The 20,154-nt window shown below is 31.7% G+C and overlaps 1 protein-coding gene across 3 annotated transcripts in view; it reads right to left on the bottom strand.

Annotated features, from left to right (window-relative positions):
- The window catches only part of LOC130442683 (uncharacterized), a 60,645-nt gene that overhangs the window by 16,340 nt on the left and 24,151 nt on the right, over nt 1-20,154 (bottom strand). For 2 of the 3 annotated variants that reach the window (XM_056777004.1, XM_056777003.1), the window contains exon 3: nt 3,870-4,015. In XM_056777004.1, the coding sequence (XP_056632982.1) occupies nt 3,870-4,015 (146 nt within the window). Of the gene's footprint in view, nt 1-3,869; nt 4,016-4,832; nt 4,968-20,154 lie in introns of those variants that run through there. The other variant, XM_056777005.1, reaches the window with a different exon arrangement.

The raw sequence follows: 20,154 nt of genomic DNA, 5'->3' as shown, positions 1-20,154 counted from the left end.
AGGTTGGCTCCGTAGTAATCATGCTTCGAAACATAAACCAACCAAAACTGTGCAACGGTACACGTTTGGTGGTTAGAAAATTGACGAACAATGTAATTTACGCTACGATAATGATAGGAAAATTCAAAGGTGAGGAAGTTCTCATTCCGAGGATACCGATGATCCCAACGGATATGCCCTTTGAATTTAAAAGACTTCAATTTCCTATACGTCTTGCATTTGCCATGACCATCAACAAATCACAAGGCCAATCCTTAAAAGTTTGTGGTTTAAATCTAGAACATTCATGTTTTTTCAATGGTCAATTATACGTGGCATGTTCACGGGTTGAAAGACCATCTGCGTTGTTTGTTTTTGCGCCTGATAATAAAACAAAAAATGTCGTGTATCACAAGGTACTTAAATGAAGAGCAGCCTATGTACTAAAATACAGAAATAATTATGAATGATTAATGTAGGTATTTAATTTTTTTTGTATTTTTTCCAATTAAAAAAAACTGCTTATTTATTGCCATTAAGGCGGAACAAAGTTCGCCGGGTCAGCTAGTTTATATTTAAATATATATCAGAATATATTTATAATAATACCACTTCTGCTTTGTTTTATTTTGGTAATCAATTTATTAATAATATATTAATAACATATTATTCAAATTGTTCGTAATCCATTGTCTTTGCCCTAACTAACACATTTAAGTCACTACTGTGAAAATATTGTGGTTCACTGGAAGACATAATACCCATTGTTTTACCCTTTATTTTCCACAATTTGGAAATTCAGTTGACTAGTTAAGTCCATCATTTTCCTAGCTTCTAACCCAAAATAAGGATTTTTAGCTTCATCATTCCTAATTCTGCCTAATTTTTTTTGGACAATTTGCTGATTTAACCCCCAAAATTTAACGTTGTTCTTTTGTCAAGGTTTTTTCTTCAAATAGTTGTCCGATTTCCTTCCTTATGAAATCTTGTTCCAATAATACAAGTCCAGTGATCGCTCCAATCGCATTCTGGATCGTTTGTCGTGATTTTTTTTATATTTTTTTTTTCTCCTAATTTATTCCTGTATCAGCAACTTTGTTTCACTATTTATTCTGATGTTTGACTCTGATACCTTTGTCAATAAAAACTTTCAACGTTTCATTCAGTAGTAATACTATTACTGTCTATTAAGCATGTTTCTTTCGTCCCACTTTTGGCAAGCTAAGGTTTTTTTCCGTATCGTAGTGTCCAGCAGAGGCTTATTTTAGTTTACGAATCCAGGAGAGTGCTTCTTGACATTTCATTACCATTTTTGAATTCGTTAGCTATTGTTCTAAAGACTGTCTGTGTGGATTGGTGTTTTTTTGTTTTAACCACCACATTCCCTAGAAGGATATTACACCTAGTTGTAAGGTCGACTTTTGTTTGTTCAGCTCCATTTAAAATTGATAAGCTTCACTTTTCAAGTTCATTTTTATCCTTTCAGTTTTTTCGATAGTTTACATGTTATTATGCGGAAGAATATTTTATAGAAAATGTACAAGCAATGTACGCGTTTAATAAAATTACTATGAATATTAAAAATATTCTGTTATGGGGAAATGTTACTTTCATATTCAATTTTAGTCCTAATAATTTTTTCTAATGGTTTTTCTAGTTCTAGTAGTATTATCTAGCTCAATATTTGTGTTAATGTAATATTTATTATTTATGACTTGGTTCAAAAGATCTTAAATTTGAAAACTTAAATTATTGAGAAGGGAGACAGTTTGGGCCCTGAGTATTGCGTAAATAAGAGAGGATCAAAACGGTGAGATGATAGGCCTTCCAGAAATGCTTTTATTCTAGTCAGTGCTTTTGAAAATATTTGTTCATTACACCTCGTGGATTAAAATTTATAAGTTGAAGTTCAAATTCAATACACTGGTAAAACAAATTGAAATATGAATGGCAAACACTAAATATATTTTTCTAGTTTAATGAGCTGTGTGGAATTGTATCAGATTTTGAACAAAAATGAATGAAAAATTTATTGGAAAAAGATGTGCAAGCAAAAATTTCCTGAGAAAACAACTAACTTCAGTGTATATGTTATAATTATAAATTATTCCCTACTAATTTAGAACAATGTTTCGTAATTTAGATAAAAATAGAACACATGGAAAAACAGATTGTGTGGATGCTCATTTCTGTTATCCACGAAGGGATTAAGTACGGTCCATAATATTTTCGTAACGATCCCTCTATTGTCATAATTTTATATCCGAATATGTTTATCATTCATCGAATAGAGCATTAGCATGTTTACCACCAGCAGATATATACAGTTGAAATCCGAGAGTCGACTATCGACCTTATCAACTTTACAAAATCCCCAACGACAGAGAAACTCCATATTCTAAACCTCCATCATACATTTTTGTTGTATGAAAAACCGAAGTGTCGGTTTGAATATTGATTGTGTTCCGCAGGTGTCCTGGATAAGGAATTTGTTGCCAAGTTTCTTGTTTATGAAATAAAAATGTGAATATGCTGGAGATAAATGGAGAATGAAATTAAAAAGATATAAAATATTCTCAATGATAAACGAAAAACGGAAAGTGTGATAAAAGTTGAATTAATTTCTACAAACCACTTCATTTAGGCATTATACAGAGTATGTACATTGGCAGGACTACCTCGAATATATTTGGTTAGAGAAGAGAATATTAGTCCGGGAAGAATCTAGATTGAGAGAAATTTCAAAAAGTTTCACAAAAAAAGCAATTACAGACATTGAAGTAGTATGTTATCTTCAGTAATATGTATCTTATAAAGAAAACAACATCAAAAACAGATGGTATAAAAAAACAAATTCAAATGAGAACTATATCCACAAAATTAGATATGTTTAGTTATATAAAAAAACGTACAGACACAAAAAAATATGTACTGTACAAAAACTGATCAAACTAACTTTCTACACAGCATCCGTATTTCTGTGGACACATGTCATAGCGTGTCACATGTTTTTGTATGGATTATTAATAGAAGGTTGCCGCTTTTGCTTTCAACCCAGTGATAACAAATTCTTTCAGCTAGTCGTAATCGTTGAAGTGTTGACGACCAAGTAAAGATATAAGCTCTGACAATAAATGATAGCTAGGAGCGATGTCCGTTCTTTACAGATAATAATCAACCAATTTCTTGTTGAGGTAAACATGTGCGCCAATTGTTTGGCCACATGGTGAGAAATCGATCAGCATAATGCATTTTCTCTCCTAACAAACAATGCACATGAGTTTTCTAGGTGTCAAGTTCTGCTTAGGCTCATATTTCGTTGGGGAAGAAATGTTCGTCAATTCCATTCATCGCTGCTTGGTTTCTGGGGTGTCGTAGCCCACCCAAGTTCAATCCTTCTCCTGACTGAATTTGATAAATTAGTGCTCGTGTTATTTGCGAAAATCCCATAACACGATTATTCATTGTAAACTCACGGTTTTTCTTCAATTGCTTCAAATAGTTCAGCAATAACAAGGGACAGGTGTCCACTTTGTTCTTTATCGTGCACTTATTCACGTCTTTCATTGAACTGTCTGACCCATTTTCTAATAATTGAATCACTCATCGTGTTTTGTTCAAAAACCTCGCAGATTTTCCAATAAACTTCACTTGGTTCAACTATATTTACATTTAGATAACGAATCACAAATCTGATTCCAAAAGTGTTTTCAATTGAGGCTAACAGCATGAGAAAGAAATACAAAGAACACGTCGGTAGAAGGATCTGAAAATGGCATACGTTTCTTCTGCTTGAGACAAAGTAAGTGTCGCGCATTCTCGAACTATCCCAGCGATGCGGCTGATAGAAATGAGAACATTTTGGATATACCTCGTATCAAGAAACTTACCACTTTATTCCCTAGATTCCTAACTGTACAAGGAAGAAGAAGTGTCTGACCTACAGTTGCGTGGATTTCTCTCGTAAATATATCATCAAAGGCAGGTGAAAGTATATAGTTAGTACTGTTATTGGAGTCCTCTTCCCATTTGTTTCCTGGAAAGAAAAACAAAGTTACAAATGGGTTCAAATATAAATTTCGAAGTAGATCGATATGGTAACAATATGAAATGTACTGGAATGTAAAATTGCTATAATGTTTGTTTTAAAAGGAATCGTTTTGCAATCCAATTAATAAAACTCATTTACAATATACCTATCATTGAATTTCTATGGAAAATGTTAAATAAAGTTCTGTTCTTGTTCCAAATTGAACGCATATCAACATTATTTCAGCAAAAATTCAATTGAAATGAAACTATTGAGTTTTACTACACAGGATATAGGTTAACCTTATAACTTGAAAATCATTCCAATGAATAGAAATATTCCAATAAAATATCCATAATTTTGGAAAAAGATAACGCTTGTTTTCTTCAACTATTAACTAATTCGACGAGCTTTGTTCCGTCTTAGAAGCAATAAATGAGTTGCGCTGCTCGTTTCAAATACGTATTTCATAAATTTCTTCTTTTGCGTCGAACATTATCTAGCTGTGGATGTTTGAAGATGGTTCGATGATTTCGCATTGTCAACCGAGCCGTTTCGCTGGTTGCCTTGCTTTGCTCTTATGATTGAGAAGTACGATATCGAGCAATAGTAACGCGGCGCTCTTCGCGTTCAATTTCTTGTTCTTCTTCAAGTCCTTTCAGTCACAATATTTCGAATTCTAGTAGCATTACGGCTCTGTCGATGAAAATTACGTCGTCTTGTTCGCGGCATTGTTAGTGATAATTACGACACAGTATAAACGAAACAAACACAACCGGTCAACTCTAAAACTTCTAATTGTCAATATTTCAATGATACTCACCCATAGATAACATAACGTTCAGCTGTCAGTTACATAATGTTATACCATTTTTAATAAACAGTTAAACTGATGTTTTCACTGACACATTCTTCGTTTTTCTGTTTATTGCTTTCAGTTATACCACGTTTTACGTCACGTCCTACGGAAACAGGATAAAATGCTACCTCCCTACCAATTTTCAGCCAAATTGGTTTGGCCGTTCTTGACTTGTAGTCAACAAGTTATTTGTGTCTTTATATTCATTATTTTGATACATGATAGATGAAAACGGTAAGATTTTTATATTGTTACGAACAATGAAACGACATGAAGCCAGTCCTGTCCGTTTATGATGAAATTCTAATTTCTAATTCTAATTCTGTTTGTTTTTATAAATTTTTTTATCATAGCAGGCGGTTTGTTTACATTGTTTCTTGAAGTAATTTCTAGAAAGGTCTATTTGTTAATTTTTTTTATTTGAAAACTTTGTTTTGGATATATAAACGACTTTGTTTAGCGCAGTTAGTTAGTTTGTAATAAATAGTCATAGTGAACAGAACAAAATAGAAAGTAACATAAAAATTCAAATGAATTATATAAGTTAGTTAGTTAGTTAGTTGGTGATGTGCATTATTATGAGTTTGTTAAGTGTAATGTAAAGTATTAAAATAAATTGGGAACGTAAGAGACAGTTTTTATAAATTTACACCACCGATAGTAATGGTATAAATAAACAAGAAAAACTTTCAACTAAAAGAGATCTAAAATTAAGGTGATTTATCAGAAAAACAGATAAAAACATCAAAGAAGTAAGTTATCGAAGAAATTGATGAGGTTAGATTATCTGATACCAACTAGCATTAGCAAAAATCAATTGAATGAGTAAAGATTGCGAGATTAAAAATCTTTTAATTGGAGATCCGAAATTTTGATTCAAATACAAGGTAATTTCATCATTGGAATTAAATTTTCACTCATTATATATCCAGGTTTGGAAACAAGAAATAGTCACTCGATGCGAAATCCGGGTAATAGAGCGTTTGAGTGAGCATAATTCATGAATTTTAGTTATCAAAATTGCTCATATGTTGATAAAATTATTTTTTTTGCCAGAACTTATTCATATTACTGTTGAATTAACGTTAAACATCCTTACGAAGTTGTCACATAATTCCGTTTCTGGTCGATTGTGAGCAAACGTGGTAGAAAGTTTTCTAAATCAAAATTTGAATCACCCAAAACCCTTTCACTTAGAAGCTAGGATATTAAAACCACTACAGACTTATCAACTTATTATAGTAGTTCTATGAATTAAGATATTTTAAAAGAGGTTATGGAAATATGCTCAATAATAGTAATTAAACATCCTGTATAATAAGGCTCTCCATCAGAAAATAGAGCATAACAAAGCGGTGAATAATCTGCTTGTTAACTGTTGTTCTCTAAAATGCGCCTCATTTCTATCTGAGGTTTAAAGTCTAGGCTCTAATCCGATTTTATCATGTAATGTAACTTCCGAACAAACTGAATCTCTTAATTGAGTTTTAAGAAGTTTCGTAATGCAGAGGTGCCAAAGGATTTAATGATCCTGCCGCAATACATTTATATTATTAGATTCTGGAGAAAGTAATTTTACTATGTGGAAAAATTTATAGCGAGAAGTTTACGTCTATATCAAAAACCTCAATAATGGCTAATTAACTGAATTTTAATATTGGAAAACTCAAACTGACCTTTTTAGGTCAATAGTAATAGATATATCATTTGAAATACGATTATTTGGGCAGGCATTTTCATTATTGCTGCAACTACCGAAAACTGGGTATGTTTGGAATCGTGGAAATTTTGTAATTTCATCAATGAAGGTTTCTATAAATTCAATTTTGAGACGTCTTGGAAACGTGGTTTTTGATGTTTCTTCATTTTCCGTTATGTCAATTTGTATCTGTATATTACAAATCATAAACGAACACTTTCTAGTAATATCATTACTATATTTGTATAATTTCCACGGTTTATTTTCTCAAAATAATGTATTCTCTAAGTTTTTATATGTCTTTTTTTCGAATCTATGCCATTATCCTCTGTGGTTATTCTTCTCTATTCTTATATGATTTATAATGAAGTGATGCACAAAATCTAGCAGCTAAGCAGTATTTGGAAAGTTTTTATATGGCAACGCTTTTAGCCCTAATTACGATATTTCTGAGTCCAAATAATAGGAAAACCTAGATCTTGATATAGTTCCAACAAGATAGTGGACCTCTACATTATGATTTTTATGTTCGAAGATTTCTGGATAACTAGTTTGAACGAAGGTGCATTATGTTATCACACTGAATTTTTTTTGTGGTGATAAATGAAAATTAGACATAAAATGACACGTATAAGTCTGTAAATCATCGAAATCTTTGTAAATCAGGTCTTTCATCGTCTTGGTCTGTCAGATAGTAAAAATACCATTTTGACCATATTTTGTAAGAAATGATTATGGTTTAATGGACTATTCAGTTGATTCACATATCACATTTTCACATTTTTGTAAAAAATTATACGAATGTTTTCTGAATTTTATACAAAACTTCATTACCACCCTATAATTTATATATTATATTGTTGAAAAAATCAAAATCTATCGAATTGAGGTAATCGAGATTAACGAAAAAAGAAGTTAAGAATCAATCTAGTTGAAGGATTCTATGCTGTAACACATAAAAAAACTGGATTTTTTATTTCAAAATAATTATTTTTGAAAGTCATATCATATTTTACAAACAGTAGTTGTGTAAATATTACTCTTAAAAAGCTGCAAAAGTACTTATTGGTAAAATTAACTCACCAACAAGGAAAAATCACACAGAATCATTGGAACAATTTATTACACCAATCTATCTCTAGGAGGTAGTAGACAAAAAGAAAATTTCGCAACCTAAATAGATTCGATTCGAAGTGGAAAATGGATGAATTAATTTCTTTTAGTGTTAAAAGTGACTTTAGGAATCACTATGGAGACATAATAATTAATTAAACAGAAAACAGATTTAATGAAAAAACGTAACAGACATTTAACAAATTTTTTGTTGCATATGCGTCAGTGTGGAAAAAATTCTACATTGATATTAGATGTTATAATTTTAATAAGGTTAAGTACATCTGAAGTATGATCGTTATTTGTGGTAAAAAAATCAGGACCAAGTTCAAAACTATTTAGAACAGTTAACCCTGACCGAAACAATTGACTAATCACTGTGGAAAGCAACAAAAAATTTAAAATGGATCATCTCATTAAAATTAAAAATAGGGTCTGTGCAAAAACTGATAGGGAAAAAGCAATAGTATTCATAGAACACTACCAAAGTGTATTTGAATCTTTCGGTCGGTCGGTCTTATGAAAGTTACCTTTGTTTTTACCACTAAATCAAAAAACGCAATAAAATATAAGGTGTTTAGTTTAGTCGACGTCCATAGTGAGGAATTGGGATACCCTGTATAATCCAAAAGTCAATAATCTAGAAATTTCTTTAATTACAAAGAAATTTTGTAATTGGATTTTTTTGATAACTCTTACAGGTTTTGAGAAAAGTATATGGGTCACCTTAAGTTTGATACCCTGTACTTTTAGAATAAGCATTCTACGCTCTACTCCATCAAGTTACTTTTTACTTACCACTTTCTCAGACGGATGTTAACACAACAAATGGAACAAATAAATTTCACGTTGCAGAACACAGTAAAAGACACTCACATATTTTAAATAATAGACAAAAAAATAAAGACGAGTAGAAATAACACACAAAAGAGGAAAACGACAACAATGTCTAAATATTTGAAAAACCAAGTTCCCTAGTATTATCCTTTTGTTTTTCTATTTTTAAGTTAGATGCCGCAGAACAGCGCGGCGCTTGTAAATGTTTTATATTTTTTTTGCACTATTTTTAAACTTGGCGGCCTTTTTAAAAGGGATCCTGACTAATTGACACTGTTAAAATAAGTGGTTCATGTTGGGATTGAAGTTTTTGAAGATTTATAAATACTGACTTCAAAAGAAGGTATTCGGTTTCTTTATCTGAAATTAACTGATTTACAACATTTCGAGTAGAATTTTGCGGATTTTCATTCAGCGTTAATACATTTATAACAATTATTCTCATATAGCATCCCAACAAAAGCGTATACCCTGAAGCAAGTTGTCACTAGTGCTCGAGTACTTATATTACATTTAGGAAAGTGGAATCCACATTATATATTGATGTTCTAATAGCAGATATTGATTTGTTAGGAGCTGTTACTCAAATGCATTAGGTGATGATTGTGAATCTTAATCCAAATGGTTCATTCAAACAACCCAAATAGAGAAAAGATCATATCTTTAACACGTTAACTTTTGAACTCAAATGTAGGAAATGTTTCTTTCAAACAACTCGAATAGGAGAAGGTGTTTGGCACCATGGCTTCTACTCCAGATTTATATGTAAAACGATGTGCAGTATATAGCTACACACAGATTTGAGTTATCAAATGAGTGGAGAAATTTCTTCATCCGCATGCAAGATTACAATTGAAATATGAATATTAATATAAAGACTTCATGAACGAGCCAAATGTGAACTTGAGCTTAGCGGTACCAAAATCGTTACTTGTTGCTTGTCAATAGATGGGGGGAGGTAATTCTAGAGGGAAAAGAGGAGGAAAACCGTCCCAATATATGAAACAGTTTTAAATAAGGGTGGCGCCACATTAGCATAGGGGAAATTTTAAAACAGGCGCCAAACATTATTAACATTAATTATTGGACAACTTTTCACACTTTTGTACAACGCAGGTTGTTAAAATTTTTAATAATGCACTAGGAAATATTTTAACCTAGCATACTTCCTAGCATCTACAATTTCTACATTCATATAATGCGAAAAAAGCGAAAATGTTATCACAGATATTCTCATTTTGTAAAACCGGCTTACAAACGTAGATAAAGAACCTATTATTAAGAATTTCACAAAGTTGTACTTAATATAACAAGCGAAGATAATTTCAGTATAATTGAATAAAAAGATGAGTTTGTAACTTAAAAAACTAAACTAAAAGTCACTGCACTTTTGGACGAAAGTTAGTCAAAAAGTTAAAAATCTATGGCAAAAAAAGTGGTCAAGACCATTTTTTGTTTTTTGCAGTTTTTGTTACCATAGTATAGATACAATACAGTGAATACTTTGAAACAGTTCAATCATAATGGGAAATAACCTTTTGACTTCATAGCTATGACGATTTCCTGGAAATTTTTAGAATTGTGACTGAAGTTTTTCCCTACATATAGTACAATACAATTATTCTAATTCGCATCACATTTATCTTCCTCAGTATCAATGTCGCTTACATAAATTTCAAAGTTACTCGTATTTATAACTGGTACTAGGCTGTATATATTGGTTCTCAATTGTTTTTACGTGATTTATGGCATTTATCCAATTCTCGATACTAATGTTGAAACATTATCAGTACCACAACGGAGGAGGAATTTCTGAGTTGAGTGATATTAGTTCTTGTCTGTCTTTCTAGTTGGGACATAGGACCATATCAATTCGATTAGATTTAAAACACAAAAGTGCGGAGATTAAAACAGTGTGACAATTCTTCTTGGCCGTCTACAGTTGGCAATTTTTTCTGTTTCTAGAAACTCTATGAGTTGCTTCTTTGTATAATACTATTCGAAATATAAATTTTGTTCAAGTTAAAACTCCTGTATGTCTGCTCTAAAAGAATATTTAGTTGGATATCTAACACAATTACGCTGTTTGCACGTAGTGGCTTTCTTTGAACCAAGAATGCATCATTCACCCAACCTTACCCCCACCGAAATGTAATATGCATATACGTTTATCTCTTTTATTTTACCTTTCCGATTATCATTTTTCCAGACTTTACGAACAGTAGTAAAGCGGTCAAACCATGGTTCTTCCGAGTAATAGATTTGGCTTCCTTCATATTGGTTTCTTCACTTTCTCAAACGACTGCTTTCCATTACTTTTTGTTTTCTTTTTTTTACTTCATACCTAAAACCATGTTTTTTCAAAAATCTTCACACAGTTCGTACAGAACATACCTCAAAGATATGTGTCCTTTCTAGTTCTGCAAGAATACATTGATAGCTTGGCATTTTGTTTGATGCGAATATACCAAAGATTGTTTCGCATATTGGAGTGGACCTATCATGTTCGATGTTTAAAAAAATTCCTGACACATTCCTTTTCCATCTTGTTGGTTTGCAAATATTGAAAAACATACTTTTAGCAATAACCAAACTAAAAAGTGAGAATTTTAGGCTTGAGAAGAAAAAATAGTGATAAGAAAATTAATGACACTTTTTTAGAAGCGTTAAGCGCTTTCTACGATATTCTTAATTTTCAATTATCGAAAAAATCATTTAGATAATTCCCGGTCTAGAAGCTAGTCTTAGATATATTGGTTACAAAGCACAAAATTAGTTTAAAATGTTATAATATAAATCGTTATTATAATGGTGACATTGATTTCCTCATTACTTATTTTATTCTCATGCCAAGAATTATTATTTACTTCCTAGTTTGATTATTGCTAAAATCTAACCATGTTGAGAGTTATACTTCGAATGATTTCCGTAATAACCCTTTCCGAATGTTGGTCAACGGCGTTTGTTTGTATATATTCTCTTTCAATAACCCCAAAAGAAATTATTTTAAGGGGTTAAATCTGGTCACCCAAATGGCCAAAAAATCTCTGAAGATTTGTGTATTACTATTAAAAGCATTTTCCAGATTCATGTCATGGATTCCCGAACAAAAAAGGCACGATTAATTCATATTTGTAAATGCCACACCAAGCATTTGTTTTCAATGAATATTTATCACGTGTCTCGCGAAGTTAAGAGTTAGGAGTTGTCACTCCACCATCGACAATTTTGAAAAATCACCGTTTCATTTCAATTTAAATGTAGCTTCGACTGAAACCTTTATTTTTCCAACCATAAAACGATCGTCTTTTTTCTGGAATAAGAGAACAAAATTCTGATCTCTTATCAAAGTCTCAAGGCTTTCATATATTAATAAATTCCAATTTATATGTGTGAAACGTATTCTCCTTGAAAAAATTTGAAATTGTACTTTTACCTACCTACATTTTACAACAACAATGCCCCATTTCGCATATATTTATAATTTTGCACTGTAGATAACATATATCTTCGTCGCCTCACAGTTACAGTTTTTCATGTTTCTCATCAAATTTATTTCTAAAAATTCCGTTTACTTTGAATTTTTCCATAATTCTAATTACTGTTGTATGGTGTGTATTGTTTCCTTGATGTCTGATATGCAATTATCATGGCAGCTTGATTAAAAATGTATCAATACGCACTTAGCATTTATTTATATTATTTACTAGCTGACTCGACAGACATTGTCCTGTCTTAACGATGAATATTGAATTCGAATTGGTTTTGGAATCGATCGGTAAAGCCGTTTGGAAGTTATTCCAAAAATACCACATAAAAAAAATTTTTTTTCGTATTTTTTTTTGAGATTTCTCAAGATCTACCGGTCCGAATCGGTCCAAATTATATTCAAAATCTAATTTTGGTCAAGCCCTTTTATTAAAAACAAATCTGGTGTGCCATAATGAGCAAACTGAGCGTAATCATGCATATATCTCGAACTGACGTATTTTGCTGGAAGAATAGTTACTCTACCTACATTCTCTTCATTTCCATCAGCATTGGTGGCATCCCGTAGATGAATGTATTCTTCAGAACGCAGTTTTGTCTGGTTAAATCTGATAAATGTCAATCGCACAGTTTTAACTTTCACGTACATATCACACAGCATATTGGTGGACGAGACGCCGAGATCTTAAGATATGATTATTCTCATTTTCCCGAACCATCAGTCTGTATGCATAATAATTTATTTAAGTAACTTTTTTATTAGTTTCGTAACCTGTAACTGGATTTATCATCTTCATTGAAAAATGATATCCATATTCATCTTAGCCAAAATAAGATAGTATATTGTAGCGCATCATATGATCGATGTGTTTCGGACGCATGCTACAGTTGATTGCTAGGCCGATATAAAACAATATCTCGGTTTTCTAAATTTTTACCTATGACGACAATAGCGACTTCGTCAATTATTTGCCCATTAAAACGTCTCGTGTGTTCTCATGCTGGCGTCTTATCAGCTTACATGACAATTTTGTGTTTATCAAATGGCTAGCCTCCAAAGGGGTCGTGAATAATGCAACCAATTCGTTATTTTGATGAAAAAATTGGAATTTGGAATTGTTTCACAATTGGTATTTTTATCGAATTATTGTGTGCACAACCCTGATCAACTTGTCTTGCTGAATCACCCATTAAATAAATTTGCAAGAATATGTAATCATTATTCGGCGTTGACAATAAGGGAGATGTTAAATGATATATTTGACCCTGAATCTTGAAAGTTGGCATATAATTTTCTTAAAAATTTTTGTTGCACTAAATGACGTCATTTGAAAACAAACAATTATTGTTTTTCTGAAAAAAATCTGGTCCATTTCCGGAAACCAATTAATGTAATGGTTTTGGTAGCGGTACCTATGGCGTCCATTTGACTTGACCGCTAGCGCAACACAATCCATGAGCTTCATTTTTAAACTTTAAATGTCTTGCAATATTGGCATACAACGTTAATTGGTCCCAGAGCAACGATTTGCTGCGAACTGTACTCGATTTCTACATTATAATTGAATGCAGCTCAATAAGGGTTAAACGCAACATTTCGCAACATGTTGATTTCGATTCTGCCGATTCCGTTAAACTTCATTTCTTGCTTCGCATTGCTCTTCATTTTGACTTTCTCTTGTATATCTTCAGCTCCCAGCATTGCGAGTTCTGCGACTTAAATTTGTACGTCTAATTGCTGGCAATTCAACTGTAAATTAAAGAAAACTATTGTATTCTTCTTTATAACCGAGTACATCACTTATGTTATAATAATAACGTTCATGTTAGTCTATCCAAAGTTAACAATCCATATTAAATTGACCTTTTAACTGTTTGATGATATTTGCAGCTCGCATTCTAGCAAATCTATGTCAATTTCATAATATTACATTAAAAAAGTTTATATTGTCCAAAGCGCTAAGATTAGATCAGAAGTTAGTATTCTTAAAAAAGTATTCTTAAATTTTCTAATTTTCCGCGTCATTTTTCAAATTTTTTCTTTCATAAAAACCTTCTCCTGACAAAAACCAACACAAGAAAAAAATGTAATCGGTCCAGCCTTTCATTCGTGAAGGCAAATAGGGAAACATTTTTATATATTTATTTATGTTTAAAAATTGACAATGGGAGAATATACCAAATTTCGCTTCCTAAAATTTTGTCATTTATATAGTTTACAATTTTGATTAAATTTTCGATGTTATAAAAAGTAAGGTAAATTTGAGTAAAATTCATATTTTTATTATACCTCGTATCCTCGTGAAAAGTTTTGAAATATGTTGGTTGATTTTTAGTTTTCATACCATGCAGAACTTTTCATGAGGAACAACTTTTTTCGTAATACTAACAATAAGAAAATTTCCCATATGGTAACAGTGATATTTCAATCAAGTTCATATTAGGTATATCGGGAGTTATAACAAATTATATACAAGTTTATGTCTATTCTAAAAATTTATAATACTAGTTTATTACTTTTCTGTTTAACAACAAAATAAATAGAATTCACAGACATAACTACAAATTACAGATATTTAAACTTGGTAGCTCCTCCTCTGCCATGTAACGGCAAACGTATCTATTAAATCAAGTGGTAATCAAGTGCTGGTATACAGTAAGCAACGTCGTGACGACGACCGTCGCGTCGTCTGTTACAACAGGACAACGTCGACTATACAATAACGCACTGGCACAATTAAAATAGTTGGTAACTCGCCAGTAGTACGCGACCAGAGACAATTCTTTAGTTGGGTAACATTTGTTTCAAATACAATATTTGTGAAATTAAGAGAGTAACGAAAGCAAAATATTTTCGCACGCAATTTCCTGTAAAAATGGACTCCATTCTCAAACGATTTTTGGTAATTTTCTGAAGTGGGTTGGTACCCCTTAATAACAGTATCATTTTAACAGCTGACTGGACGATGCATTATTCGATAATGTGTGAGGGTGGTGTGATCTTATTTCAATTTTGAGATATTATTTACAATAAATTATAATGAGTTTTCAGACAAAGTGAATGTAGTCATGAAATATGAACAACACATGTGAAGAATTTTCTTGGAAAGATCTAACCTTAAAATGAATGTCTCTAAAGTAATTATGGCGGTAAAGACCATGGCTCGCAATTACAGTGCTGTAAAAGTTCTTTACTCGACATTCCGCTTACAGAATGAATATTTTTTAATTTAACTTTTAAATTCAAATAATATTTCCAAAGTCAACTGATAAACATGAATAAGTGTTACCAACTGACCCCCTACGTGAATTATAAATATAACGGTCTAATGTTTTTATTTAATGAAATATGGTTACCATACAAACGAGAATTGTGAAAAACGTTTCTTTTAAATCGAAAGCAAACGTCGGTATAAAATAAACGAGACTATTTTATCTCTTTCGAATCTGCTCATAGCTAAAGTGCTGATAAAGTGTATATGCTTTGAATAAATAAGCTGTTGTATAACTTGTATCACAAAATAGCTCGAGAAAGGTTATGGTATGACTCAACTGTACAGAAAATGTCAAAGAAATAATTCCATATGCCAAGAAAGGAAGTGTTTTTTCAAAAATTCAAAAATTTATTTGTTAGATACAAAAACCGTTCAAACTTTGTTCCGCATCATTTTAAGATTTAGCCTTCAGAAAGTATTACCTATTCATGAACTTGAAAATAATGCTGGCTGGAAGGAAATTTGGTTAAAGGGAAGAATTTATCGTGTTAATACATACCTATTTTGGGGCATTTACCTTCGATATCTTTAGGGAAGATGGGATGGGTGCAAAAGACTAAAAAAAATATTCAGTACTCCTTAACACATATGCTACTATACTGAAGCTTACAAAATGATCCATGAATTTTACTAACGAAAACTGAAAAGTATCAGAAATTGATAAGGAACGGAGAAAATGAAAGTAAAGCACAAAAGATTGATTTGAAATTATGCAAAAAATCAGTAGATTGTTTTTTTCTTATCGTTCAGTTTACAGCTCCAATTTCTTCACAGTAGAAAATTTTTGATTCAATACACATTAAGGAGGGGTCCAGCTAGATCATTATATCTATCAATAAATTTTTCGTAATTGAAACATAAATTTCCATTTTCCATCTATTGGGTACCAAAAGATATTATAGTTGAAACGAAATTATATTTTTTTTGTGTTATTGCAAATTCAAAAAGGATAATCCCTTCAAATTATGCTAGATTATCATAAAAATGGAGTTTCTGCCAATTAGTCCGTACTCGAGAAGACTTTTAGCAGTCATCTTATAGCTGTAGAATTAAAATTTAATATCCTGAAATGCTAAGGAAAATGTATTATGATCCTTCAAACAAAGCAAGGAATTTAATATGGAAGTATTAGTAGATACTTTGGTTCAATGGCGTACATCTATTTATGGGAAAATAACCAAATAAAAAAAAATAATTCATTTGAATATATAAGCAGAATTTTCTACGAATTTTGGAAAAGATGATGAGAATAGTTTACGTACTATAAAAAACTACGATACGTTCGTCATGTTGCATCTGAGTTCGTTTTTTATATCAATACAAGCCACAAAAATCTTAACTTTTCAAAAATCATAACTTGTTTAGCTTCTAAATGAGCAAGGTCACCCTGACAATATAGGAAATAAGGAAAAGTAATACGGGCATACGATTTTTTACTGGAAAAGTGGTTGAATTAAAGATTCGTGAGTATTAAGAAATCGCACTGGCTTAGTCGCTAGGAGTAGCGTAGTTCGGCTAGAGACGACTAAGTAGTCAATTCGAGATGTTGTCCCCTAAGTTTTATGTAAGGAAGCAGGTTTCAGCGCCAAAAGTAAGAGGGACGTAAGTATGTCGATTGCATTCAGTTAGGAAAGTAGAAAGGTTGTGAAAACAAAAGCAATTTGGAGTTCTAAGAAATTCTCTCGGTTAGGCGTCGGCAAGTCGAATTGTGAAGGAATATTGTTTTATTGAGGTATTGTTCGGGGAACCTCGATGCATAAACAATATCGTGAATGAAGACTTACGTATCATTTCTGGCGGAGTTCACATGGTATAGCCACATACTTATTGCAATGTTCATATTTGAGGTACGCATACATTGGATGATCTGAAATGTTTTATATGAGTGGTTGGAACACATTAGAATCTAATAAAAATAAACATTGATTATAAAATTTGGAACAACTAGAAGAGATTTATCGATATATCAATATAATTATTAAAATAGTGGTATAAGTTCAGTTTAGACAAAGCCGCTCCATGAAACTTTAATATTGTTTTCATTCAGTTGTTTTTCTACGACCACTAAACAAAAGGATCAGTATAACGAATTCGTTGTATCTAGCACCAGATGAAAAATAGAAATAATTTTTTCATAAGCCTCTGAATAACCGATTAAATTTTCAATTTATGTTAAAGCCGTCACTGTATAACAGCGAAATCCTTACGATGCCTAAACTCACAATATACATGAGTATTATCATAAATATGAGAAATTTTATGTGTGGTATTACGGCGCAAAGTAAAATGCCACATGCCACTTCTACGCTCGTTAGATAAAACTTTTGTTCTCAGCTCGTAATATTTTGAGGACATTTTTATTAACCGATTTACATATCTAGACCTGCATTTATGGAATAACGCCAGTAGAAACCTCGGATAAGAATAGATTATATGACAGACAGGAGAATGTACAATTATATTCAAGTTAACTTGGAAGTATTGAAAAGATAAAACTGTTTTTCACAATATGGTTGATCAGACATAATGGAGAATTTATATTTTATTTTAAATAAACCTTGATTGTTGTCCTAATCCGATCATCAGCGTGATCAATGGGCGATTTTGCTCTATCCTAAATTATTATTAATGTCTTGAAACTAAGGGTCTTACTCAGAAGAAATTGTATTTCAATTATAACAATTAACATCAACAATAATATGTAAGATTTCGCACTTTGCTATTATGCTTCTACATTAAATACCTAGGTAACTAACTAAAAATGTTTCATCTTTTCTTTTTTTCTTTTCAGTTTTCTATCTAGGTTGATGTTGTTGAGGACCCGGGTGCATCAAGGTTGCTCCTTAGAACAATATTTTGGAATATTTGGGCGTTGCTTCTGCTGGAGCGTTCCCATAGATGAATCCCATAGGTACAGACTGGTGTCAACATATGTTTCCTTGTTTCATGGTGGCCTTTGCCTTATAGAAATTCGAATTGTATTTCATCAATATATGAGATATCAGTGGTTACTCGAACTTTGATTATTGTTTTACCTCTACCTAAGACTCTGATACGAATATAATGGTACAGATTTCTATATGGTCATATTTTAAAAATATGCATTCCGATTTTGTAGATTTTAGAGGATAAGCTCCTTTTTTATCCATTCTATCCACTCCTTCCCTTTTTAGTAGTTTCCGTATTTCCGTTTTCTTCTTAATTTCATGTCTCCGCAGTTTTACAGCTGCCAGACTGAAGTATCACTAAACCTTGACCACAACTGAAGGCTGCAACCATTCCAGGATTCTCTAGATAAGTTCCATTTCTTATTTCTGATACATATGACTCTGAGTTGTTTTCAACCGAAGCGTATTAGATAGAACCTTGAACTCGCTAATGAACCAGATGAAGATGTGAACCGAGTAAAAAAAAGTGTTCATGAAAACGCCCCTACGTTAATTTGATAGTTGTTCTTTTATAATTAAAACTTCTTTATGTATAAAGTATAATTTGTTTCACAAACTAAACTTTATATTAAAGAATACAAAATTCAAAATACAAAAAACGAAATTCGGAATCGACTTTATCAAAATTTCAAATTAATCGTGAGGTTAGGTTATCGTTATTGAGTCTCTTGCTAAATAACAATAAAACTAAAAGAAAGTCCGAATAACAGACCTTTTAAAAGGAAGCATATTGGTTAGACTAGCTAACTTTATTAACACACTTTATATAATAAACGGTATATTGACTGAGAAAGAAATATTCAATTCAATTCACTTAACAGTATTTATCAGAAATATATTGAAATTACTAAATGTACCAATTTTCTAATATTTTTAAAGAGGATATAAAATGGAAGTCGAGAACAAGAATCCGTAAAAAAAGATACCAATATCGGTAAAGAGTGTGACAAACAACCCACACATACCTTCCAACAAAAACTTTCAGATCAAGAAGTATTTTTTCTGACGAATGTAATAAATTTAGAACCGAAACCGATCGCGTTACAATAAAAACCCAACAAAAATTTCATGGCTGCCATTCCAAATCACTGACTGTTACATCAACAAATCGTAAACACTTTCCGGTTAGGTGCTTATTATACCCACACTACCAATAACATATAAAACTATTTTTAAATTGATCATATAACAACAATACGAATATATACATGTCTTGTTTATGCTTCTGAGGTTGTTTAAAAGGCAAACTTAAGGTCTCGTAAATAAATATTAAAATGTCAACAAAACGTATAAACGAATCGTTATTTGTTGAAATAATAATAACTCAAACTATCAACAAACCGATAAACGTGGCCGCGCGTAATACATCAAATAATATATTTACAGTGGCATGCTCAATATATTCAACAAGTATTTTCCCGGCGTTGAGTTTTTTTGAATGTATAAAGATGTAAAAAATGAAATTGGAAATTATGGGAATAGAGAATTGTGCCCATAAATAGGTACATTTGAAGCTACAGGAGTTTCATGGAAGCCCCTGTTCACGCTTAAGGAAATTTTGATTCTGTACCCTAACTAAGTAAGATGAAATAAAATAATTTCATTTCCAATTAACCTCTTCCCTTAGTCCTGATTCCGGCAGTTGTATCGTTGAATTTTTGAATAGATACAAAAATATTATATAGCCTGCTATTGAACATTTAGTAGAAGTAATGAAAGTAAATGAGCTAATGAATACATATAACTTCCACATTATAAGGTAAAATGTAGATTGGGGAGTCATCTATACCATTCTGTACCTATACCTAAATGACATACATAATAGAGGTACACTTCAATTCATGAAATTTTTCATCCATGTCTGCCTTCCCACGCAACTATGTCAATAAATAAATATTTTTTCACCACTCGACTAACCGGCGGAA

The sequence above is a fragment of the Diorhabda sublineata genome, chromosome 4 (assembly GCF_026230105.1).
Source record: "Diorhabda sublineata isolate icDioSubl1.1 chromosome 4, icDioSubl1.1, whole genome shotgun sequence".
Taxonomy (NCBI): Eukaryota; Metazoa; Arthropoda; class Insecta; order Coleoptera; family Chrysomelidae; genus Diorhabda; species Diorhabda sublineata.
Note: the sequence above shows the minus strand (reverse complement) of the source record. Positions and strands in the feature narration are given on the sequence as shown.